General features: G+C 36.0%; 2 protein-coding genes across 4 annotated transcripts in view; one reads left to right on the top strand and one right to left on the bottom strand.

Moving 5' to 3' along the window:
- DNAJC24 (DnaJ (Hsp40) homolog, subfamily C, member 24) overlaps positions 1-4,291 on the top strand; it is a 60,178-nt gene extending 55,887 nt beyond the window's left edge. The window contains exon 5 of one of the 2 annotated variants that reach the window (XM_011965597.1): positions 1,734-4,291. In XM_011965597.1, the coding sequence (XP_011820987.1) occupies positions 1,734-1,864 (131 nt within the window). In that variant the 3' untranslated portion in view covers positions 1,865-4,291. The remainder of the gene's footprint in view (positions 1-1,733) is intronic. The other variant, XM_011965598.1, reaches the window with a different exon arrangement.
- The window catches only part of IMMP1L (IMP1 inner mitochondrial membrane peptidase-like (S. cerevisiae)), a 78,220-nt gene continuing 55,245 nt past the window's right edge, over positions 3,859-26,833 (bottom strand). The window contains exons 5-6 of one of the 2 annotated variants that reach the window (XM_011965599.1): positions 4,917-5,027; positions 3,859-4,024 (exon numbers count right to left, since the gene is read on the bottom strand). In XM_011965599.1, coding sequence (XP_011820989.1) covers positions 3,956-4,024; positions 4,917-5,027 — 180 coding nt within the window. In that variant the 3' untranslated portion in view covers positions 3,859-3,955. The remainder of the gene's footprint in view (positions 4,025-4,916; positions 5,028-26,833) is intronic. The other variant, XM_011965600.1, reaches the window with a different exon arrangement.

Genomic DNA, 26,833 nt, shown 5'->3' with positions numbered 1-26,833 from the left:
ATCATTTTCAGAATAGCTATGGAAAGTGAAGATCTGAAACAGGAGAAAAGTTCATGAAATCCTATAGGATAGACACAGCCAAATTGTTGGTTGCCTGATCAAAGGGCAGTATGAAATGATCCTTTTTATTATGCTTAAAAGGCGTATGTGAGTTGTGCAGATATTGAAGCTAATCTTCACCCTTAGTCGTTATATGGCTTGGTCATTTTGTTGGCCTTCATTCAGAGTATTTAAAATGATGGTTTCTGTGAAAGTTATCACCTGGTTAAAAGCTTGATGGTATAATAATAATAATATAAGCAGAACTTTTACAAGATGTGAATTTTTAGTGAGCATTATTTGGAGTCATCTATGACAAAACTCCACAGTAGCCCATGGTGTCCTCTGTGTCATTTACCAAGAACATGTCAACTCAAATTGTTTTCCAGTGTTCACTGAGGTGGTAAAAAAACAAGGGGGTAGGGGGAGATTTAGCTTAGGAAAATCAATGGTTAGAATACGTACATTTTTAGACAATTTAATAATTTAAAAATTCACTTTCAGAATATGCTCTAGTACGTAGATGTTGGCTTAGGGAAGATGTCTGCATTTTGAATTCAGGATTAAATTATTTTTCTGTATGGAGAACAAAGGCATTGTGGTAAAGAAAAAAAAGCTGGATTAGGTGAATGAATTCATTTTCCTTACTGATTAAAAAAGAAAACACATAAAGTTAGCTTATTTAATTGCCAGTTTTTCCAAGGCTGAACTTGTAAGAGAGCAGGTACAAGGCAGTTGAATTTTGCTTTTTTAAACTACATATGATATGATCTATGTAATCAAATTTGATAATTGAATGAAGATATTTGATAGTATGAAATCATGAGTCCTTTGAGACTTATTTTCTAATAATCAATTATGATGGTGGTAAAATAATGTCATTGATAAGTTATTTTCCTTTGACAGTTACTTCTCAGAGACAGTAAAATGGAATGACCAATGGATCAGAGATTCTTTTAAGTCAAAGGGCACAAGCATTTCAACTTCCCAGGAAAATGACACACTTAAAATTTCCACGATTAGGAGCCTAAGTATTGCACTGTATTGCCTCCTTTGGGCATCTCACTTCAGCATTTTGTTGGTTCATGTGTCATTTGTAAAAATCAAACAAACAGAAACACACACATACCCCACAGGATTAAAAAAAAAACAACCAAAAACCATGGTGTTGTGTTTATAGACTTAAGATTCTTGAAATAGTGTGACACTAGAAGTGTCCAGATGTTGCACTTGATAAATAGTCTGGTTTTCTCTAAAGGATAGACTTCAGGCAAAAGCATCATCTTCCCTAACAGTGAGACAGGTAGGGCTGTTTTTCTTTTTCCTTCACTGTAATATTTTAGACAAATACATTGTTGAAAAAAATGTAAAATTTATATGAATTTTAAGAAAACAGAAAACTTCAACTAAGTTTCGTGGGTTGCTTCTGAGCATGCCCTCTCCTCCCAAAATCCTTGAACTTTTAATTCATAGCTTCAATCCCTCTCCTCTACAGAGAAAGATTCTTTGGTAGGTAATTTTTATAAACATTGCCCTTTTCAAGAAATCTAGTTCTCCTTTAAATACATTTTATCTTTACTGAGCTTCTTTGTTTTGTTTTACAATTTCTATGGAATAAACTCTGCACCTTTTAAGGGTATTAGTGAGATAGTTACTTACAAGTCTTTGAAACATTATTTTGTTTTCTTTTGCAGATGATCACTCTTTTTATCTGAGTTGCAGATGTGGTGGAAAATACAGTGTTTCCAAAGATGACGCAGAAGAAGTTAGCCTGATTTCTTGTGATACATGTTCATTAATTATAGAACTGCTTCATTATAACTAAAATTGTTCACAACTTGAAATGCTTTAACTGTGGTATTGAGACATGATGAGGAGAGGCCATTGGGCTTTGTCCATTCAAGGAAATGGATTTTTTGTCAGCCCTATTATTTGCAAAGAAAATATATAATTATCAAGCAGAGACCACCTCAGATTAATAGAGAATATAATTATTTATTTGTATTTATAATTTATATTTACAAGTTGTCACAAAAAAAGATTTGATTTGGTGAATTCTATCTGAGAACTTTATGATGCCATTTTTTTTTCCATGACACAAAATAAGAATTTTCTTAATATGAGCATGTCTCCTCTTTTGAGTGGGCAACAGTATCACCATATTCCTTTATAGTTAATAAGTTTCTGATCTAACAGATAATGTTTATAGTTGCTAAAGTTATAGGCCTGTTGTACACCTATAATCTTTGTGAATAATGTGAGGCCAGTTCTCCCATAAGGAAGGCTGGTTATGGATATTCATAAGGTTATTTCAAAGTTAATGAAGACAAAGTGGCAACTATAGAAAGTGTTGACTCCAATCTTGGCCCTGTATTTCCAAAGCTTGTAAACACTGCCATCTTCAAATTTAAACGTAATTTAGGAAATGGAAGCTTTATTTTTTAATTTTAATTTTTATTTCTTTTTCTAAGAGTCTCACTCCATTGCCCCAGCTGGAGTACAGTGGCATGATCTCGGGTCCCTGTAACCTCCGTCTCCTGGGTTCAAGTGATTCTCCAGCCTTAGCCTCCCGAGTAGCTGAATTACATGTGCCCACCACCATGCCCAGCTAATTCTTGTATTTTTAGTAGAGATGGGGTTCCACCATGTTGGCCAGGCGGGTCTCAAACTCCTGACCTCAGGTGATCCACCTGCCTCGACCTCCCAAAGTGCTAGGATTACAGGTGTGAGTCACCATGCCTGGCCTAAGTTTTGTCAGTAGAGACAGGATTTCATCATGTTGGCCAGGCTGGTCTCAAACTCTTGGCCTCAAATGATCCACCCATGTCAACCTCCCAAAGTGCTGGGATTGCAGGCGTGAGCCACCGTGCCTGGCCAGAAGCTTTTTAAAAAATAATGATTTGAAATTGGTGCATTATTTCTCTTTCTATTTTGGAGTGTTAAGATATAATACTGGGGCCAGGCATGGTGGCTCACATCTGTAATCCCAGCACTTTGGGAGACTAAGGCAGGCGGATCACCTTTGGTCAGGAGTTCGAGACCAGCCTGGCCAACATGGTGAAACCCCATATTTACTAAAAATAATTTTTAAAAAATTAGCCAGTCATGTTGGTGCGTGCCTCTGGTCCTAGCTACTCGGGAGGCTGAGGCACAAGAATCGCCTGAACCCAGGAGGGAGAGGCTGCAGTGAGCAGAGGTTGTGCCACTGCACTGCAGCCTGGGCTACAGAGCAAGACTCTGTCTCAAAAAAAAAAAAAAAAACAGATGTAGTATTAATGCCTATATTTATGAAGATGGAGCCATGGCACTGCTGCTCTGATGAAATGAACTTTTATAAAGTATTATTGACTATAGCCAACTATAGATGGCATATGACTTAAAGATGCATTTTTCTATGTATTTAATATTTTGTGTACAATAGAAGTCAGAACTCATTTAAAGAACTTTAAGGGATCCTTTAGAAACATTTTTACTTAATTTCAAATGAGTGGGCTGAGCATGTAGACTAGCAGCTTTTTATCAAACCTGGCATTGTCAGGTTGAACTTTTATAAATACGAATAGTTACTACTCTGACTTGTAAATGTAGCTGCTAAAGTATGAGGCATATTTAAGAAGAATAGATTAGTTTCATTACACCTATAAGAACAAGAATTCAAAAGTGAGGTAGTCATCCAGGTTCCCCCTCCCTAAGTATTTTTGTATCATAAAATTTAGATGACCTTTTTGGGTTACATTTTCATCTATATATTTTGAACTAACAGAACTAACAGAATGTGTGTTGAATATTCTTTACATTTAACAATAAAAAACAACTAAAACTGAATAGCAAATAGTTTATTAGTACATGGTTTCAACGGGAGTAATAAATTCACATGAAAAGGAGACAATAATCAAGTCAAAAGAATAAATGATTACTAATCATCAGAAAATCTGTGGCCATTAGGGCTGGCACGTAAAAATCCAAAATCACTCAGAGGCCAAATCTGTAAAACCAAAATGAGGTTGAAGACAATTAGTGAAAGTAATGTTACAGTATTATCATATTCCCTTTTGCTATCCGTCCCTTTTCTCTATGCCAGATAAACACTTTCTCCTTACTCATCAATCAAGAATAAAATTTTCCACATCAAAGTAAGATTTGAGAAAATAAACTTATGTATATATATGTTTAAACTCCAAAGTTTGGAACATTCAAACATTGTACACGAAATTATATGTGTGTGGTGTGTGAATACATATGTATGAATATATGGTCTGTGTTTTCTTTTACTACTGGTAAATAAGAGTTAACTGTATACTTTCAACCAAAGGGGTTTAGATTTAAGTACTTGAATATGGCATCTGTTTAAATGTAAACAATCTGGTAAATTATCTAACAGCTCCATGTATTCATGTATGTTTTTCTCCTCACTGACTGTGATAAAAAGGAGGGGCCAGTGAAAACAATAATCTTCCCTAACAATCATACATTCACGATAAGTCTACTGACTCATACTACTCAACTGGGGTATCCATAGATTACAGGCAGTTTGAATCCAGACCATTCTTCTGCACATGCTTATTAAAATACGCCCTGCGCAGGATGTGAACATGGTTTTAAGAGTTGTACAAGACAGAACTGAATTTTTGGAAATTCAAATTAAAATTTTCTTAGGCTATAGCTAAGGTAGTTTGAATTTTATTATTATCTTTATGGGAGCCGGGGCAATGGAGGAATAAGTCTGCATATGGCTATTAAGTTAAAGCCAACAGGTTCATAAAATATATTCAGTGCAACAGTTAAGTACACTGACAGTCTGAAGATTTCAGAGATCATTTTGAGAGAAACTTTTTTTCTCAGAAAATAAACCTTACATTTTAAGCAGAAAATGGTACCTTAAAGAAGATTCGTCCTCTTATTAGTCCATATGGAATAGGTCCATAGTATCTGGAATCTGTAGAATTCTGTAGATTATCACCTTCTAACCAAACATGACCCATTGGCACCTAGAATTAGAGAAGAAATGCAGCCCCTTTAAAAAAGATAAAACCTAATTTGGGTACTATAATTAAAAAGCATGTCATTCAGAGGTAGGGAGAAATGTCCTAAGGTTCTCTTTTATAGAATAGATACAAATCCTAATCTTGCATTTTTGCTTTTATTTCTTGCACAATAAAATAACTTTTACTAAATATCAAAGGTTTCAACTTTTTTAAAAACCTATCTTTTTTCATCATATGGTTCCCAAATATTAATTTGTTATACAAACCCCAAACTGAGGTTAAGAGATCAAAACAGTGTGACAGGGTCATTAATTTAATAGACTTCAAAAGAGGTCATTAGGATGCTGACTGAAAATGTGCCCTTATGTCTCAATAACAGCATAAGCAGGGCAGCCACTCAGCAACATCCTGGGGCCAATACCAAGGCCAGACCTATTAGAATGCTCATGATGAACTAAATGGTAATTGATTGTGACATCAATTACAAATAATCTCATCATTTTATTGGAGTGGGCTTGTCAGAATTCTAATTAAGATCCCTGTTCTGCCTTTGTACAGGCCATATCTTCAATGCATTATACTTCAATAATGACCATGAAGAACCAGAAGGACCTATTATAAAATCATCAGTTGTAAAATTAATGATGGTGACCTTCTCCTAAATGAAAAGACTATCTCTTATAATGTTCTATGTATAAACTGGTAAATTACAAGATTTCTACTCAGTGACAATCATATTTAGAACAGAATATGTTGCTTTTTTTTTTAAAGCCGCCTGCAATATGAGACATTTGCCTATTACTATCTGTTCAATGTAAACTAAAAAACTTACTTTCCAGAAACAATCTTTAAAATTGCTTTTTAAAAGTTTTTATTTTACAGTTTTGTTACCTAAGACAGTTGAATTATTGACCAGACCAAAATGATCTATATATGGGGAAGGAATTTATTTTCACTAATTTGACTGGTTTTACTTGTAAACCTTTTATGAAGAAAAATATCACTACCGGGTTTAGTAAGAGATAATGCAACTCTTTTTTTAATCACAAATTACTTTCTTGAAAAGTAAATGTATACAAGAATGTAAAATTTGAATTTCACTTACATAAGCGATTTTAAGATTCTGGAAGGTCTTACGTACAAATATTTGCCAAAAACCTCCAAATTAACTCTGCATTTAGATACATTTAAATGTTAAATCTATTTGTAGAAAAAGGACATAAGTTTACTGAAAGAATGTCAGAAAATATATGATCATTCACTTTTATTATTATTACTGGAACTAGTTTGTCCAAGGGCCAATAGCAAGGCCACTTCTTTGCTATCTAATAAAATAGACATATGTGCAGTAAAGCATAAGACTGCTCTAGTAGAAAAGTGTGTACATCACAGTCATCAAAAAAGGAACAAAATAGTGAATTTGGAAAAGCCATATGTAATAAACATTCTGAAGCGTTACTTTGATGAAGCTATAAGGTGAACATCTTTCATGTTTAAATGTCCATGGTTTCTCCCTAAAATGTGTTTTTTCCTGAGTTCTAAAAACAGGTAATGTAAATGAATAAATAAAACCATGTAGTTATGGACACCAGTAAAAGTAAAAGAAAAACATTCTACAAACTAATAAGGCAACATACCAACAATCTAGGGATATCTTTGTCTGACCATCCCATTGACGGTAAACCAGGATCCGTGGTTTATACATTCCATCTTCTCATAAAGCTTTCCCTAAACTTGCCTGCCCATACCAACCTGATTGTTTCCAGCTCTTAACATATAAAGTCAGCCTTGCTTGGGGCCCTACATTATAACCTTTATTATTATTTTTACCCTGCTTGCCTTTTCTGTCAGTTTTTACTATTTTATATCAGAATAAACCAACAGACAGTAATGCCATGATTTTACTTTTTTGAGTGTTAATGACTTTTATTACATTACAGTTTGGTGCAAAAATAACTGCAGTTTTTGCTCCAAAATAAATTTAATGGCAAAAACCAATTACTTTTGCACCAACCTAATAGATTTTTGCCAATATGCTTGGCGAAAAATGATACCTTTGTCTTATAAGTGAGGCTGAATCTCTTTTCGTGTTTAAGAGGTGTCTAGTTCCTTCTCTGTGATATATTTTTGCATGTCTTTTGCCATTTGGCTACTGGGTTAATCTCTTTTTTTCCCTTCATTTCATAAGCACTCTTTAAATACTAGGGAGATTAGCCCTTTGTGGTACAAAGAGCAAATATCCCCAGTTTTTCATTTCTCTTATCAGCCTTTGCTTTCACGTTTTCTGAATTCTGAGTCTTTGTTAGAAAGGTCTCATGGTTTCTTCTTTTACATTTAACTATTTTATTCTTTGGGAGTACATCCTGACAAATGGTTGGAAGGCTTGGATGAATGTTTTTTATTTTTGTAAATAATAACTAATTTAATACCTTGGTAATATTTTTCTGTGCATTTATTTGATTGTTGGCAGTGTAGAATATTCTGTGTGTTTTCTGATTGCATTTAATATCCAGTGAATAGTCTGTGCCTACTTTTGCATATATTAGTCTTTGGGATCTCAATTGTGCTATCTACATGTATTTCTTCTATAATACAGACAGGATTAATACATTTATCACAAATACTTTTCCCAATCTGTTTTTTGTCTTTTATATTTATGTTTCACAAAGTTTTTAGTTTTTTATACAGTATTTACTTTTATATCCATATGCTTTTTAAAAGATGATTTTAATTATTTACAGTACCTAAACCAAAAGTGGAACTCAAATATTTGCTGGTGGTTAAATACTTGTAAGTAGAAATTCTCTGAAAGCACAATGATAACTGCCATTAACTAGGTCACTTCTGTAGCAGTTATGACCTGAGTTTCTTTCAAATTAGCGATGTACGATGAAGTATCATCTCTGGAGTTAATTTTTTTTTTTTTGAAACGGAGTCTTGCTCTGTCACCCAGGCTGGAGTGCAGTGGCGCGATCTCAGCTCACTGTAACTTCCACCTCCTGGGTTCAAGCAATTCTGCCTCAGCCTTCCAAGCAGCTGGGATTAGAGGTACCCACCACCACACCCAGCTAATTTTTCTATTTTAGTAGAGACAGGGTTTCACCACGTTGGCCAGGCTGGTCTTGAACTCCTGACCTCATGCAACCCACCCACTTTGGCCTCCCAAGGTGGTGGGATTACAGGCGTGAGCCAACAGGCCCAACCATCAGTGGAGTAATATAATTAACAACTACAGAAAGTAATCATCTAAAAAAAAAAAAACCTAGACCATATCACCAGGAGCCTTTCATTTGAGACTTAAAATAACCTGTGAAGTACTAAATTTGATATTTAGTCAAGAAAAAAGAAATAGGTTCAAATATGAGACATGCTAACTCCTCGTTATCTGAAATCCATACACGTTAATGACCATGCATCCATTTACAGTAAAGGGATAATGCCTACATCTCACAGACAACACTTGATGTAAAGTACACAAATCAAGGAAACAGCTGTATCACTGATGTTACCTTTAATCTAACAAGATCTCTATAAACAAGAAAACCTCCAAGTACAGATCATTTAAAATCAAAGCAGTCACCTTTGCTGATCCACCTCTATAAATTACAGGTTGAGTATCTCTTATCTGAAATGCTAGAGACCAGAAGTGTTTCAGGCTTCAGATATTTAGATTTTGGAATATTTGCATATACATGAGATATGCAGGGGAAGAGACCCAAGTCTAAACATGAAATCCATTTATGTTTCATATATACCTTATACACACAGCCTGAAGGTAATTTTATACAATATTTATAATTTGTCCAAGGAACAAAGTTTTGACTGTGTTTTGACTATGACTTGTCATGTGAAGTCATATGTGGAATTTTCCACTTGTGGCATCACACAGGCACTCAAAAAGTTTCAGATTTTGGAGCATATTGGATTTCATATATTCAGCTTAGGGATGCTCAACCCATGCTCAGTTTACCGGTACAAAAAATTATGTTTGCAATTACTCCTCCTTTTAAAAATATAATTATTTTTGGTATGGGGGAAAAGAGTGAATACTTCATCTTACTTTAAAAATCAACTTATAGAGGTATATTTTATATACAGTAAAATGCACCTGTTTTAAGTTTTGACACAAGTTTTGAAAAATGTACATACCCATCTAACCACAACCACAATGATACAGGATGTTTCTTCTATGCTGAAGAGTTCCCTTCTGTTCCTTTGTAGTCAGTTTCCTATTGCCATGCCTAGACCCAGTCAACCAGTGATCTGCTTTCTGTTCCTAGAGAGTAGTTGTGCCTGTTGCTCAATTTCATATAAATGGAATTACAAAGTACCTATTTTGTGTCTGCCTTCTTTGGCTTAGCAAGATTTTATGATTAATCTATGTTGTATGTAGAAGTCATTCATTTTTTACTTCTGAGTATTCCACTGTAAACCACAATGTTTATCTATGAACTTGGAGGTGGATACTTGGGTTGTTTGCAGTTTGGCGCTAGTAAAAATAAAGCACTCTGAACAGTCCTGTACAAGTCTTATTTCTTTTCAGTAAATATCTAAAGGTGGAATTTCTGGGCCATCAGTAAGTCTATGTTTAACCTTAAAGAAACTACCAAACTTTTTCAAAGTGATACTATTATATACTCCCAACAACCAATGTATGACTGTGTTCCTGTTCCACTACCTCTCCAGCACTTGGTATTATCAGTTTTTAAATGTTTTGCCATTCTAGTAGGTGAAGGATATTAAATTGTGGTTTTAATTTGCACTTCTCTGATGAAGGCATTTTTCCATTGTACATACTAGTATTATCTTTCATGAAGTATCTATTAAAATATTTTGGCCATTTAAAAAATAGGTTATCTTCTTACTCATTGTACCAGTCCTTTATTTACCATGGATACAAGTCCTTTGATGGGATTGCAAATATTTTCTCCCAGTCTGCATCTTTTTAAATGATGTTTTGACAAGCAACGGTTTTTAATGTTGCTGAGGTCCAATTCATAATTTTTTTCCTATTGTGTTTTGTCCTTTTGGTGTCCTAAGAAATCTTTACCTGCCCCCAAATTATGAACATATTATACTATATTCTACAAATTTTATAGCTTTAGCTTTGGTTAGGTATGTGAACCATTTTGAGATAACCTCTGACATGATGTGAAGTATTTGTTGCATCTGTTTTTGTTTCCTTTTTTCCTCCTTTCTATTGGATTATTTTTCTGAATTTCATTTTGTTTATTCGGTTGCCATATTTAATATAGATCTTATTCTTGAAGTTGTTACTCCAGGGTTTACAATATGCATCATTAATTACAGTCCACCTTTTCTTAAGGTATAACTATCTTCACATATTACACCACTTCATGTAAGGTAATAAAGGAAAGAATTTTGCAACAGCATATTTTCATCCTTACCAGTGAATACAGAATTCTGGATTGACAGTGTTTCCCCACTTAAAACTTTAAAGACTTCATTTTGTTTTCTTCTTGCTGTTTTTTATAATAGATCAGCAGAAATTCCTTATTCTCAGTTGTATGTAATATATTTTTCTCTGGTGGTTTTTAAGATTTTCTCTGTCTTCCCTGGTTTGATTTTCCTTGTATTTATTTGGCCAGAACTTCTTTCTGTACTTCTTGGATCTCTGATTTATCATTTTGAACAAAATTGGAAAAAAATGTATAGATCAACTTCTTTTCTACCCACTACCCTGGGGCTTCCATAGCCTTCATGTTAATCTGTTTGACCTGTCCTATGGGTTATTCTTTTTATTTTTTTCCAGACTTTTTTCTTTCCTTCAGCTTGTATACTTTTCATTGCTGTCTTCAAATTCCCAGAACTTTTCTTTTGTAGTTTCTAATCTACTACTGTAAAGACTACCAAATGTATTCTTAAGCTCTAAAAATTACATTTGGTTCTTTCTTATGCCATTTACTTTCTCAATATGTTCATCTCCTCTAAATCCTCAAAAATAGTTAGAATTGGTGTTTTAGAGTGCTTCTCTGCTAGTTCCATAATTTCTGTCATTTATGGGTCTATTTAACTGATTTACTTTTGATTATGTGTTACATTTTCCTGCTTCTTCACATATGTGGTAATTTCTGATAAAAATGAACACTCATTTGCTGAGTAGATTTTGTTGTCTGTTTTTATAGAGTGTTGAATGTTGAGGGAGTCTGGTTTCTGTGAGGTAGTTAAGTTAGCGGCAGTCACCTTATTCCTTTCGAGCCTTGTTTGTAAGCCTGCTAGGTTGGGTCTCTATCTTACATTTTATCTTAAGGGCTATTTTAGTCCTACTACTAAGGCTTGATTTTTCCAGAGTCTCTACTGAATGTTCTGGATATCAACAAGATCTGTCCACGCTGGCTGGTCAGAACACAAATGTCTCTCAGCTCTGTGTGAGTTATGGGACTTTTTTGATTTAAAGCTCCCCAGTAGTCATTCATTACTCAGTCTCTTTAAGTTTCACCATTAGCAGGCACAATTTAGTATTGAGCCCAAAAGCCAAGGGAATATCTACGTAGATTTCTGGAGATCTTTCTGTAGCTCTTTCCTTCATGGTAGTCGGATTTATAAATCCCAACCACTTAAGCATACCTGTACCCCAGTCTTTGTCTCAACTCAGCAAGACCACCTGTGCTTTGCTTGACTTCCCCTCCTTGCACTGTTGTCTGAAAACTGCTTTAAGATAGAAGTTGGGGCAAGTGGAGGCTCATTTTGTTTCCTTTCTCTCAAGGATCAGTTTCATACTGCCTGCTATGCAATGTATTAAAACAGTTGTTTCACATATTTTTGTCCAGTTTTCTAGTTTTTTATGGCAGGAGGGCAAGTTCATGACCAGTTATTCCATCACTGCCAGAAGCAGATGTTCAAATTACATAATTAAAAAGAAATTTTTTTTGAGACAAAATGTTACTCTGTCGCCCAGGCTGGAGTGCAGTGGTGCGATCTTGGCTCACTGCAACCTCTGCCTCCCGGGCTCAAGCGATTCTCCTGCCTCAGCCTCCCGAGTAGTGAGGATTACAGACATGTACCACCACGCCCACCTAATTTTGGTATTTTTAGTAGAGATGGGGTTTCAACATGTTGGCCGGGCTGATCTCAAACTCCTGGCCTCAAGAGATCTGCCTGCCTCAGCCTCCCCAAGTACTGGGATTACACGCATGAGCCACTGTGCCCAGCCTTAAAATATGTATTTTTTAGCATACTTGGAACAATATAAAGAGAATCATTTCAGTGAAGACTAAAATTTTTGGTGAAGTGTGCTTTGGCATCTCCATCTTGCATCCCCTTCAGTGGCGTCTCCTTTATCTTGTTTTACCCTTTCCCTATCAAAATCTCCGGAAAAGATTTACCAAACTCAGCAGGCAATTATTTACAAACAAGGAAATTCACTGTGGTATTTTCTGCATCTCAAGACTGGCAATGGTATAAATGTTCCTCAGTAGGCAAAGGTTAAATAGAGTATCTTTCTTTTATCTATTAGTAAACAGCCAGTAAAAATAAATACATAAAACTAATGGAAAGATTTCCATGAGATAGCCACTGAAAAAAATAAGTTGCAGGGCAATGTGTATAATTGTAAAATTTTTTAAATATATATTTCAAAATAAACATTTTTTATGATCAGTGCATACTATTTAAGTAACTTAAAGTATATATATGTATATATACACAAATATATGTGTATGTGTGTCTTAAAATACAAACTGCTTAACCCTTTCGGTGATGTTCATACTTTTAAAAGGGAGCATCATCCTTCATGATGCAGGTTAGGGGGAGCATGTTGAATTTTTTTAAAAGGTGTTTCCGGGTTGGGCTTTTTTTTTTTTTTTTTTTTTGTCTTTGGTAGTGTGGAAAGAGAGTTAACCTAACCTCTAATCCATATAGTAGGACATGCTTCTTTGTATAGTACAAGTAAATGACTTGCACTATACAATTCACAGTACTGTCATCAAATCTATAGATGACTAAAATATTAATCTAGCCAAGAACACATTTTAACAAACATACAGTAAAACACATTTTTTGGTTTGGGTCTGAAACACAACACCTGACTTTTCTGATATGGAATGAGGCAAGGTACAGAATAAACATTTTCTTTCTAACTTTAAACACAGTTATGGTCTGTTAGATTAAGCTACTAGTTGTCAGTAAGTTGAAAATTCAAACCAGATAATAGAAAAAAGAATTCTATAGCAATATTATGATAATAAAATATGAACAGGATAAAATGGTAGATTAACATGTATTTTTCCTTCCTTTTTTGTGCTCACAGAGACATAATGAAATGTTTTTTTAAAAGCTATGATAACTTTACAACTAAGGCTGAAAACCACTCTAATAAACACATTTCTATTAAATGTTTTGCAAATGGCCCAAAATGGAAATCCCTAATGCTATGTCTTTGTTCACTACGTCTCATAATCAAAATTTTTAAGTTGGATTAATTTTGTACTCTTGTAAATATGCCATGCCATTTTGAATGAATGCATAAGACTGAATATATGAATATATGTTTTCATGAATGCCATAAACTGTTTTAATTTTGCCGAAACCTGAATTCTCCATGTGTCTGAGATATTGCTAACTTTACAGCTAAATTTTAAGGCATGAAGGGACCTTTAAATCATTCTTGTTTTTCCTTTCGACGTCAGAGGTTTACTTCCTGAGCCATGATAAAACCTAATCTCGGGGCTGGACAAAAGAATCAAGCCTCTAGTTCTCAGCTATATTTACTGAGGTCTAGTTAAGTACCTCCTTTTTAGCACAAGCAACAAATGTAATTGCCTCATGCCCTGCGGGTGTCCATTTAACAAAAGAGGCTTTTGTGAGGCAATCCACAGGTGTTACCTTTCTTGATTCAAGTGAAATCTGATGAAAGCGTCCACAATATCAAATAACACATTTACTAAACTGCAATCAAATTCATTTGATGAGGCAAATAACATCTAATTAAGAAAAGTTCTGGCTAAAAAATATTTGTATGTTTGACCTTCAAAAGTTTCAAAAACCAGAAAATCCTAAGAACAGACTGTTTTTAATTAACACTTTATTTGCCATATATTTTATTGTTTACAACCAGCAATGGTAGGGTTTGCACTGGCCCTATTGCTCATACGTCTTTAATGGTTCTAAAATAACTGTAAAGACAACAAAACAATAGTCTGAAATAAACAAACAAATTATGAGGCAAGGTGAGGAACAAAGTTTTTAGAATTTTTTAATGATTATTTTTTCATTTTCCTGTAATGTACAAGAAAAAGTGCACACATTTATGAAAGCAATCAGATAGTCTTTTTTGCTATTTAGTAAAAACAAATGACAGTGATAAATCAACAATACCCTAGTCTCAAAAGTATTCCATTTAGCATGTGTTTCAAAGATTTTGTGATTAATGGAATAATCAGTGGGCTAAAAAATGCATAATTCCCTTGCCGATGAAAAAAGTCTATATGATGAATGTACATTCAAAAGATGTGATTTTAGTCCAATAATTAATACTATGTAATTGTTTTTTATCTTACTATCTTACGAGAAAGCAGTATCAAGTTACTACACCTCCTATGTGGCCACTGTATATTCTGCTTAATCATGACTTATGTAACCAAAGTGTGGCCATAGTAAGATCCTATGCACACGAACTACTAGAGATAATATTTGAAAATGAATAATTTATTAATATTGTTCTAAAAAGATATCATAAAACCCAATTTGTTTGAGTCATGTAACAGCAAAATTGGAAGCACCATCAGTAAATCGTTGTTAACCCTTCCTGTAATGCCAGCAGAAGCTATATACAAAAACACATGTAAAAAAAGTGAAGAATTAAATTCTGAGATACAATAAATAGAAGAGACTTTTAGAACACCAAGTTGAGAAAACATTAATCTTTAATTTTTAAAAACGGGAGTGTCTCAAATGTCAGTTCTGGATATCTCTCAAAACAAACTCAAGGAACAGTTTTACTTACTTTCATTGTCATTCTCCTTGCCCTAACTACTTGCCCACGTTCTGTCTACCTGAGCTAATTAAGGCAGAGGAGTATCTGGAGTCCTGATAGAAGTGTTTCCAAATGCTAGATGCATGATAAAGGGATTATAGGGACCGGGCACAGAATAGTTAATACACTAACTATTTTAATATGTACTATTTCTATGCGGTCCTGCTTCCTTTTCTCCCTTTTAAAATTCAGCCTCATTGCTATCCTATCTACATTGCTGGGAACTGTTATTGCCCTTCCCTCCTTAAAAATGGTGCCACCTTACATTCATAGCCAGTCATCACCAAAAAGGAATTTACACAAAAGTTTCAGTAGGCTACACCTATAGCACTGGGGTTTGAGTAAGGCGTATGCTTTTTACTAACAGGTTCTCTTTCATTGAGCTTCTCCCTGCTGAGTAGGTTTAAAGCTTAGTCTAAGGCTTGACTTGCTCATTCTCGTGGCGATTGCAAGATAAGCTCTTTCATTTTTTCCCTAAGCTCTCAATACCTCCATCTAGCCTCAATAGTAACCTCTGGTGGGTTGTTTAGGATAGTGGTTAAAAATACAGTCCACACAGTCACACACAGTCCTGAGTTCCAAACACAGCTCTGCATACTAGGTAAGCACCTTGGGCAAGTTATTTAAACCTCATCTATACAACTGAGACTAATACCTTACAGAAATACTATGAGAATCAAATGAAATAAGACTCCTGGCACCCAGGAAGCAGTCAATAAGAGCACTTACTAGCAGCTGCCACATCTGCCAGTGTGAATTATGTCTATTGGGCTTTCTTTGTCCCTGGTTTCCTAGGCAGTCTACCCAGATCTCTGCAAAGTTAACTGTGCTTTGCTATTTTACTTTATGTTTCTGGTTATTTTCTTTTACACTATATTCAATTATATAGCTCTGGTGTTACCCAAGTCTTCGACTTGAATCCAATATAATTAAAAATGTACATTAATTATGAGTAAGTACCACATCAATTATGCCACCTAATTTAACGAAATTCAGTTTTTACGATAAAGTCATCCTAGATTAGCAGTAAAAAGTAACATTTCTATTCTTTTTTTTTTTCTGAGACGGAGTCTTCCTCTGTTGCCCAGGCTGGAGTGCCATGGCGCGATCTTGGCTCACTGCAACTTCCGCCACCTGGGTTCAAGTGACTCCCCTGCCTCAGCCTCAAGAGTAGCTGGGATTACAGACGTGTGCCACCACGCCTGGCTAATTTTTGTATTTTTAGTAGAAACGGGGTTTCACTATGCTGGTCTCGAACTTAAATGGGCATGTTCATCAAGCAATGTTTATTAAATATTGAATGCTTATGCCCTTATCAAGCATCCACTTCTTTAGAACCATTTACCAACTAGTCAGAACGTAGGAGATGGAGAAGAGGGTTGGGACCGAAGCCAGTTTATAGGCCTTTCTATCCACGCCTCCCAATACTATTGTCCCAATCTTTTACCTCTGTCTCTTTGTAAATACAATGTTACCTGCTATTTTGAGATTCGGATTTAAAAGAAGCACTTTATAGTCTCATTCTAAGACTATCTCTGCACTTTCACTTTAATACAGCTTGGTCTATATACTTGCTCTCCTTCCAGAGGATGAGCCCAACTTAATTCAACAAAGGGTATTTCAGAGTGTAGTAGAAAATAGTGGTAAGTATTACAATAATGAGTTTTCTCATGCTCTCAGAAAAAGTTCTAAACAGTAAATCAGATGCATACTGTACACAATATGTACTAATATGTTTCCACCAAAAGTTTTATTCCTAGCACTCCACTTAATTCTTCCTAAAATCCAAACTCATCCTATATGGATTTATTGCTACAGATGAATCTCTGTAACTCTTTTCAATCTCCTGTTGTTGCTGTGCACAGCTGGTTAATATAGAGATTGGCTAGAAAAACAGATTTATATCTGAAAGGGCATTCGAAATAGATTACCAGTAGAAAGACTGCCATACTGCAAAAAGAAATGACTAAAATTAAATATGTAGGTCTTTTTGTACTTGATGTTACTGATGCTTTTTTTTTAGAAACAGGCATTGTTGAATATATTTGACAGACACTTCTCCTGCTTGTGTTTTACTCATCAAAACACAACTCTAATGTACCAAACCCAGCAGATTATTTAGAATAAAATCTAGCTTTGCGAATACAAAATTGCAAATTAGGCAGGTGGATGACAGATGACTTTTTTTTTTTTTTTTTTGAGACAGAGTCTCACTCTATTGCCCAGGCTGGAGTGCAGTGGCACGAGACAGATGGCATTTTTTAGTGATGATGCATGATACAAAGAGAATAGCTGAAGATCTTTAAAAAGTAAGAATGATCTAGTGCTAAGCTCATCAAAACACTGTTTTGACTAGGAGACAGAAACAGACTATGGACATCAAGGAGGGAATAGCAAAGCATCCAGATGTCATCTGGGGAAAGCGGTACTTTTTTGCTACTTGCTATAAAATTTAATTGCCACAGTATTAATTTAAAATATAATCTACCTTAATCATATTAATAGACTTCTACGCTTGTCCAAAATTTTATATATCTTCTTTCCATTTCCCAAATTAACATCTCCCCCAACAACCCTATTTTATTGTACCACCCACCCTGTGGCAAAAACCAACAACTTCGGTGTTATTTTTAAGCCCTTCAATTCCCTTTCTTCCAGCATCCAATCTTGTCTAGATTATTTCCTTAATCTTTCTGCAATCTTTGTATTTCTTTCTATTCTCAATGTTATTATTTCAGTTATGCCTCACTCACAGCCTATTAACTGGTCTCTCTGCCTCCAGGCTCTCCTAATCCTAGCCATCCTCTATTAGTCTACACTAACATCAGAATGGCCCCACAGAAACTAAATAAAAATTAAGCCTGATCATGTTATTCCCCTGCCCGAAACATAAAAGGAACTGAGCCTTGTTTACTTATTATTTTTAGGGATGGGTCTTGCTATATTGCCCAGGTTGACTTTGAGCTCCTGGGTTCAAGCCATCCTCTCACGTAACAGACTACCATGCTTGGCTTCTACCTTTCATTTTTATCTCTTCTTACTACTCATCTCTCCTACTATATGTGCTATACACTGGAACTCTTACCTTTGGCAGTTGCCCAAAAGCACAATACTATACTCACTTCTAGGCCTTCAGAATAGGCTGTGTGCTTTGACTAACTCCTACTTACCTTTTAAAACTTCAACTCAGATTTCACCTTCCCATTCTGGAATAATCCCATCTAACCCAGTCTGGATAAATATTCTTGTGTCTTATCAAAGCACCTTGTGCATAACTCTATCATACCATACTGTAATTTTGTCTATTCCTCCAACTTAACTATAACCCCCTGAAGTTACAGTGTCCAATATGGCAGCCACTAGTCATATATGTAGCTATCTAAATTTTAAAATTACGTAAAATTAAGAATTCAGTTCCTCAGATACACTAGCCATGCTTCATGTGCTCAACAGCCATGTGTGTCTAGTGGCTACCACATCGGACAGCACAGATACAGGATATTTCCATTATTTCAGGAAGTTCTATTGGTGTTGCTGGGGCAAAGATGACTACCCTAATGTGTACGGGCCCTCAAGTAAGTGCTCAGTGTCTGTGGAACTAATGAATGCACACATCAAAAAAGAAAGTTGAGAGGTTAATGTTTGGCAAATTTTGTATACTCCTATAGCCTCCTGAAAGCTATTTAAGTCTTCTCTCCCAGTCTACCCTTAGATGTCCCCCCTCCCAAGTCCAGTGGTCTGGCCACTTCTGAGGCAGCCTCATTAAGGAAGATGTGTGAGTGCTGGGATTGGTCTGGGGTCAGAAGTCCATTATCAGTCTCAGTCTGTGTCCCTAGACCTACTTTGACTTTCCTTACACTGGGAAGTCAGGTCAAATTTCAAGTCTCTGTAGACAACAGAAGGTTTCTCTAATCCTTCTTGCTTTCAAGAATCATAAATAATGTACACAAAGTAGATGAGAATCTTAAGTTGCATCCAAGAATTTTAAATCACCTATAATTTTAAGTACTTTGTTAATACTGCTTAGTCTCCTTTCCTTGTTAGCTCTGCATTTGTGTTTAGTTGGATACAAGCACTAGCTGTGCCATACTAAGTGATTTATACATTTTCTTAAAGTAATTATGAAAATTCTATCCCAGGAGGAAAACACTCTAATGTCCAGGTTGGCAGTGCAATAACTTGTAATGCCAATATTTTCTTGCTAATTTAATATCTTTAGCTATTTTATAATATGCATATCTGCTTTTATATCTGTTTTTCCTCTTTTTCATTCTTGTTTCAAGTAGAGGATTGTTTGGTTTGGTGAGAATACTTTTATGGGCTAAGATGAAGTTGTTCACAAAAACCTGTCAAATTTTAATTACCCAAAGTGATAACATCAAAACTTCATTTACTTGCTTATTCCAAAAGAGTTGAATATATTTCACCCACTCAACAGCAGTTTTTCCAGCAGACCTAGTAAAGACTGTTTTAGCATCCGGGTGCGGTGGCTCATGCCTGTAATCCCAGCACTTTGGGAGGCCGAAGCAGACGGATCACTTGAGGTCAGGAGTTTGAGATCAGCCTGCCCAACATGGTGAAACCATGCCTCTACTAAAAATACAAAAATTAGCTGGGCATGGTGGCAAATGCTACTCAGCTACTCAGGAGGCTGAGGCAGGAGAATTACTTGAACCTGCAAGGCAGAGGTTACAGTGAGCCGAGATTGTACACTGCACTCCAACGTGGGTGACAGTGTGAGACTCTGTCTCTGAAAGAAAATAAATAAATAAATAAATAAATAAGATTGTTTTAGATTAGGAAGCCACATAACACTTGGAATATATTCTCCTTACTACCAACAGAGTTTGGAGTCTGGTACAGATGCTTACACTGAACACCTGTGTTACAAACAAATTTTGTTCTTTAATTTCTGCAAACGACTTTGAAGCAACTTTAAAGTACAGAAGTCGCACATAACTTGCAGATAAAAATACATATAATATTTTCATTTTACTCAACTGTATCCTGCCTCTCTAGATTCATACCAATGGCACCAACTTTCTAACTTTTGAGTGGTTAAAATATTTCTAGGTGAGCAACACATACAAATTTCTGGACAACCTGCTACTCTTTCAATAGAAATGTTGATCTTCATATATACATCTTTTCAAACATATGAAAGTAAAATATACTACTACAAAATAGGATTCTTATAAACTACATATTACTGTTAAACTAAGCTAAAATTATTCTGAAAATGTTCAGAGAACACATCACTAAGTCGAGGAGCCTCAAAGATTATTCTTTAGTGTTGACATCTGAACAAAAACACTTCAGACTTGTAAACAATGAGTGAAATTTATCTTCAGAATCGTGTTAGCTATAGAATGAAAAAGTCACGTCACCTCCGCAGTGAACTTCACTTTAGCAAAAGAGTAAACATATTTCCTCCATATCAGCTGCAATCAAGGCATTAGCAGTATGCCATGATTGATTATCCTAGGAGCCGTTGCTGAGAAATGGATGTGTGGCACAGGTTTTTATCACTATAGTCTGCAAAAAACAAGTCGCTTATTTAGATACCCTAGTTGTAATAAGTGACATTATTAGGCAGTTCTTCTATTTAAATGACATAAGGATTTAGTATATCAGCAGCTTATAATACACAAGCCCTTTCAATCTGATGATTCCTCTCTCTACAGAGGAGTACTTTTTTCTGTTTATAATACAAGTGGTAATAGAAGACCAGATGGTTGACTTTTAGCTAAGGGAAATGACATTTAAACAAATAGAAAGACAGCATTTAGAATATTCAGGGATTCGAACTATAACCTAAATACACAGTATTCATTAAAGGACTATTAGTGTTAACTATATAAAGTGACCATTTTGTAATGCTAATTAGTAAGATTGTTTCTTAGGTTGTCCATCAGTTTTATTTAAATATTATCTAATACACTGTAAAATAGCTTTATTATTGCCATATTGTTACATTTCCAAGTTCTCCTTTTAATACACTATACCACCAGTACATCCTGATAACACTTAATCAGTTCTTTCTGAAATGTAAAATTGTCTCTACTTCTTACATTTCTGCCAGTAATAATGATGTTATTAACATACTCTACAATTCACAAAGAAAAACATAAGAAATAACTACATTCCTTAGTCACCTCCCATCACTCTGCTGTGGTAATGGATTATTATTTGGTGAACAATGTTTCACCTTTTGTGTATAACGCTGACATCTATGGTATCAAAGACAGCCAAAAACCTTTAAATTAAATAGCCAGATATCTTTAGTAGCCCTCAGATAAAAGTAAAAACATGATTTTTCTAATAAGTACAGATTTGTTTCCTGTAACAACAGCAGAAGACTGCTTATGCACTAACCACACTAACCACAGAATACACTGAAATTTCCATAATCATATACTATTAATATGTCTATTCTCAATACAAGGTAGCTACTATGGTTAAGACATGAAAATTCAATAAATAGGGTTTTATTTAAAGATTTTAAAAATGATTCTTCATTTTACAATGAACAACCACAGAAAATCCTAAAAGGAGAAATTTATAAACTCCAGGTAACAACATTACCCATCATTAAGCCGATAAACCAATAAAAGGACCAAAAGAACAAATTATCTGTATAGTAGTTAAATATGTTCAAAAGGCACATGTATGTCTACAGAAATGCAGAAACTTTTATTACCACACAACCTAATTAGTAGGCAATGAATGTTGCAAGGGCAACTTAGCCTTCATCATAATAAAACCACCATAGCATTTCAGGGGCACCAATGCTTCCTTCAAAATGACAACAAAGTAAGCCCAGTATGCCTCAATTCCCCCAGTACTTTAGGAGACTTAACCTTAACTAAGTTCAGTATTCCATAGTGATAAGTCAATTCAGAGCCTGGTGAATTTTTATTCTGCTTAAAGAAAGGTCTGAAAAATATGCAGTCCTAAACAGAAGTCACTTAGGAAAAGAAATATTTAATCAGCACTCTGCTCTCCTGGTACACAGTAAGAGGAACAGTCCAATATTTTCTACAACTTTCACCTGCCATTGTGTAAGGCAGTCAGGTAGTCTTACCATTGGAAATAGCTTAGCTTTCAATTCTATGAAGACTAGAATGACCACAGATTGGCCAGTTCAGCAGAGTGGTAGGCTCCACAAACATCTTCTGAGAAGTCATAACATCACGCATTTACTTGGGAGCAAGTTTGCAGTAGAAACCAGTAGAACAAAGGAGTAGAAGTAGAAAAGAAACTAGCACCCTATTCATATATATCTAGATCTGTCCACCCTTCAAGTATTTAAAAAATATCTACTAGCTGCCAAATCACAGTTGAAATGATATGAAATCAACTGCGATTAAAATGAGTCCCTATCACCAAGAATCTTACGCTCTAGATCAGGGGGTCAGCAAACTTTTTCTGAAAAGTGACAGATAGGAAATAGTCCAGGCGTTGCAAGCCATATAGTTTCTATCACAACTATTCAACTCTGACATTTTAGACAAAGCAAACACAGACAACAGACAAATGAATGGGCATGATTGTGTTCCAATGACACAATAATTACAAGAAAGGCAGCAGGGAAAATGATTATGCAGGGTCTTGCAGGCCACCATAAGGCCTATGGCTTTTATTATAAGTGAAATGGGGAGCCAATGGGGTCTTTAAGCAGAAGAGTGACATAATCACTCTTAAAAAGCATCATCATCAAAAAGGATGACCTTATCTGCTGTGTGGAGAATATCAACGGAAGGGGTAGAGAAGCCAGAAAATTGGAAGGGTATAAGCAAAGAAAACAGTTCAAAAATTACTGCAACAAAATGAGAGAGATGAGTTCATCTTGCAAACTAATGGATGGTAGCAGTGACAGTAGCAAAACGTGGTTTGATTCTGATTATATATAGAAGGTATAATCATGATTTGCTAAGGGATTGGATGTAGGGTGAAAGAGAAGGAGGCTAAGAATAACTCTAAGGTTTGTGGCCTGAAAAAGTAGCATGGGGTTTTCTTTACTGTGATGGGAAGTGTATGGAAGGAGTCAGTTAGGGAAAGAAAATCAGGATTTTAACTTTGGATACAGTAAGTTTGAGATGACCATTATTCATTAAAGTGAAGATATTAGACAATTAGACATGATTCTAGAGTTCAGGGAAGAGGTTATAGTTGATATACATTTGAGAGTAAGTTAAAAAGTACTGTACATAAAACCATGAGACAGGATGAGGTCAGCTAAAGTATAAGTGTAGATAAACAACAGAAAATTTAAAATACGAACCTTTAGTTAACTCCAGGGTTTGGAGATCATTCCAATATTTGGATATGAGGAGGAACCAATAAAGGAAATTCAGAAGAAAGATAGGGAAAAAACCAAAAAGAGCAGTGTCCCAAAAACTAAGTGAACCCAGGTTTTGAGAACAACTATTTCAAATACTAACAATAGGTCAAGTATGATGAGGACTGAGAGTTGATCACTGGAGAGACAAGAGAAGTCATTAGGGACTTTGACAAGAACCATCAATGAAGTGGTGGAGACCAAAGCCTAACTGGAATCAGTTCAAAAAAATAATACGAAGCTCAGAATGGAGTTAACTATACACAACTCTTCCCTATAGGAGGATGTGGTGTCAAGAGAGTTTGTTTAGATGTAGATTTTACAACATATTTGTTGATAGGAATTTATTATATTTCAAAATGCCTAACTATTCCATTTACCCCATGGATTAAAAGCATAGTCCTGGATTATCACACAATATTATACTAATAAACATTATGAAGTGTGTTTCTTCTTAATTGGCTTTATAACAAAATTTTAGTGTATTTCAGAGCCCTGTCCCTACATTCCCTAAGGGAATAGAGACTAAATTAAATAGAGGTTTACTTTGCATTTTGCCTCCTGTGCAAACCAATAGGAGAATGCCAACTCATTTTATTTTATTTTATTTTTTTTTTTTTGAGACGGAGTCTCGCTCTGTCGCCCAGGCTGGAGTGCAGTGGCCGGATCTCAGCTCACTGCAAGCTCTGCCTCCCGGGTTTACGCCATTCTCCTGCCTCAGCCTCCCGGGTAGCTGGGACTACAGGCTCCCGCCACCTCGCCCGGCTAGTTTTTTGTATTTTTAGTAGAGACGGGGTTTCACCATGTTAGCCAGGATGGTCTCGATCTCCTGACCTTGTGATCCGCCCGTCTCAGCCTCCCAAAGTGGGATTACAGGCTTGAGCCACTGCGCCCGGCCAACTCATTTTATTTATTTCTTATTTGCCACATACTCCTACTTCCAACTAAATTATTTTTTCTGATAAAGCAATAGCTTCTAGCAGCAAACTGAGGAATTCCTGTAGAATATACAGAAAGGCAACATACTCAATATATTTGAGCTCATGACAATTTGTTTCTTTCGAGAGTCACAAATTAATCTCATATCTTTACAGTAGCCAATGCTTAGTTCATACATAACCCCAGGAAAGGATTATTGGCTTCAGTACCTTCAAAATAAACAAAACAAACAGCATCTTTTTTTTTCCCCTCTTTTCTTGAGACAGAGTTTCACTCTTATTGCCCAGGCTGGAGTGCAGTGGCGCAATCTCGGCTCACTGCAACCTCCACCTCCCAGGTTGAAGGGATTCTCCTGCCTCAGCCTCCCAAGTAGCTGAGATTACAGGCGCCTGTCACCACACCCGGCTAACTTTTTTGTATTTTTAGCAGAGAGACGGTTTCGCCATGTTGGGCAGGCTGGTCTCAAACTCCTGACCTCAGGTGATCTGCCTGCCTTGGCCTCTCAAGTACTGGGATTACAGGCGTGAGCCACCGTGCCAGGCCCACAACAGCGTCTTAACAGGGACTGCTTAGTTTCCAAATACCTAACAGTAAAAAGTAAAGCTGATTCATAAGCGTTGCTCGCCATGCGGTCTTTTAAAACTCTGGAATGGAAAACAAACAAAAAAGAACTCTGGAAAGAATAAAATGATCCCACATCACTACATCACTTAACCAATGATTTGTTTATGTTCTTTTCTGCCAACCTACAAACAAGGCTATTTCTTTGACATGCTAAACTCTACAGGCTAGATTCCAATGAAGAATTTTGGTGTTTGGCTTTCTGAAGCACCTACATACAAGAATAAACTTTCTTAGTCTGGAATTCAAAACATATTTTAATATTGTTCATTTTATTAAGCAGCTCAATCAAGATATGAATGGTAATATCTTCATCTTATGAACAACAATGATTTTTCTAAGAGGATGCAGAGGTAAGGGTAAGAAACTCATTTCATAAAATATTGTACCAGTGTGCTTCTGAGATAGCTAAAAAAAAGAGACAGACAAAAGGGGTAGACCCTGCAAACATTTTGGCTATCTTCTCAGAGCACTCCAAACTTGGATGAAATTTTGTTATAAATCACCTTGATTAAAGGAACACATTTGCTAAAGTGGTTCTGTAATAGCTACACAATTCTTAGGAATTGAATAACCCAGCGTAGAAAAACTGGCAAGGGACAAACTCTCAAAAACACTGGCTTCTCTTTCAGAACCAATACTGCCCCTGATCAGAAATACTTCCCTGTGTTTTTTAAAAAATAATAAAGACAAATACATTTTAAAGTAAGTATAATTTGATGAGATAGGAACAGAAATAGGCAAAGTGTATTCTGAAAGTAGTAGTAGTGGCATCGTGAGGGTTACAGATTCTGAAGCCACTACTTGTGTTTCAATCCTCTCACTGTTTGAAATTGGGCAAGTTATTTAGCCTCCTTCTTTAGATTACCTATCAGTAAAATACTACTATTACCTACTCATCATGTTGCTGTTGTGAAAATTAAACAAGTTAACCTTTGAAAAGATTCTCAACAGTATGGATGAAGTACAAAATAAGTGTTGACCAAGATTATTAGAATGATGTACTGTACACTTAGAAATTTGTCTAACAAAAGTGAATGGAATACACCCAGAACAAAATGGCAATGTCATGTAATTTGTACATTTATCAAATATATAAAAACTCAGTAATAGAATGCCCTACTGGTGTTCTACCACACAGTAGAGTGATTATGGTTAACAATATTGTGTTGTATATGAAGGAACTACTCAGAAGACTGATGTGGAAGGAGCATCTGAGCCCTGGAGGAGGAGGTTGCAGTGAGCTGAGATTGTGCCACTGCACTCCAGCTCGCGCAACAGAGCAAGACCATGTCAAAAAAAAACAAAACAAAACAAAACAAAACAAAAAAACCGAGAGGATTTTGAATGTTCTCACTACAAGGAAATAAAAAATACATGAGGTGGAAGATGGCCGAATAGGAACAGCTCCAGTCTCCAGCTCCCAGCATGAGCGACACAGAAGACAGGTGAATTCTGCATTTTCAACTGAGGTACTGGGTTCATCTCACTAGGGATTGCTGCTGCAGCCCGACCAGCCAGAGCTGAAGCAGGGCGAGGCATTGCCTCACCTGGAAAGCTCAAGGGGGAAGAGAATCCCTTTTCCTAGCCAGGGGAACTGAGACACATAACACCTGGAAAATCGGGTAACTCCCACCCCAATACTGCCCTTTACCAAGGGTCTTAGTAAACGGGCACACCAGGAGATTATATCCCACACCCCGCCGGGAGGGTCCCACGCCCAGGGAGCCTCCCACATTGCTAGCACAGCAGTCTGCGATCTAACTGCAAGGCAGCAGTGAGGCTGGGGGAGGGGCGCCCGCCATTGCTGAGGCTTAAGTAGGTAAACAAAGCCGCTGGGAAGCTCGAACTGGGTGGACCTCACAGTAGCTCAAGGAGGCCTGTCAGTCTCTGTAGACTCCACCTCCAGGGACA

The sequence above is a fragment of the Mandrillus leucophaeus genome, unplaced genomic scaffold (genome assembly GCF_000951045.1).
Source record: "Mandrillus leucophaeus isolate KB7577 unplaced genomic scaffold, Mleu.le_1.0 Scaffold73, whole genome shotgun sequence".
In the NCBI taxonomy this organism is placed as follows: domain Eukaryota; kingdom Metazoa; phylum Chordata; class Mammalia; order Primates; family Cercopithecidae; genus Mandrillus; species Mandrillus leucophaeus.
The sequence above is the reverse complement of the archived record's forward strand: the minus strand, read 5'-3'. Positions and strand labels throughout refer to the sequence as shown.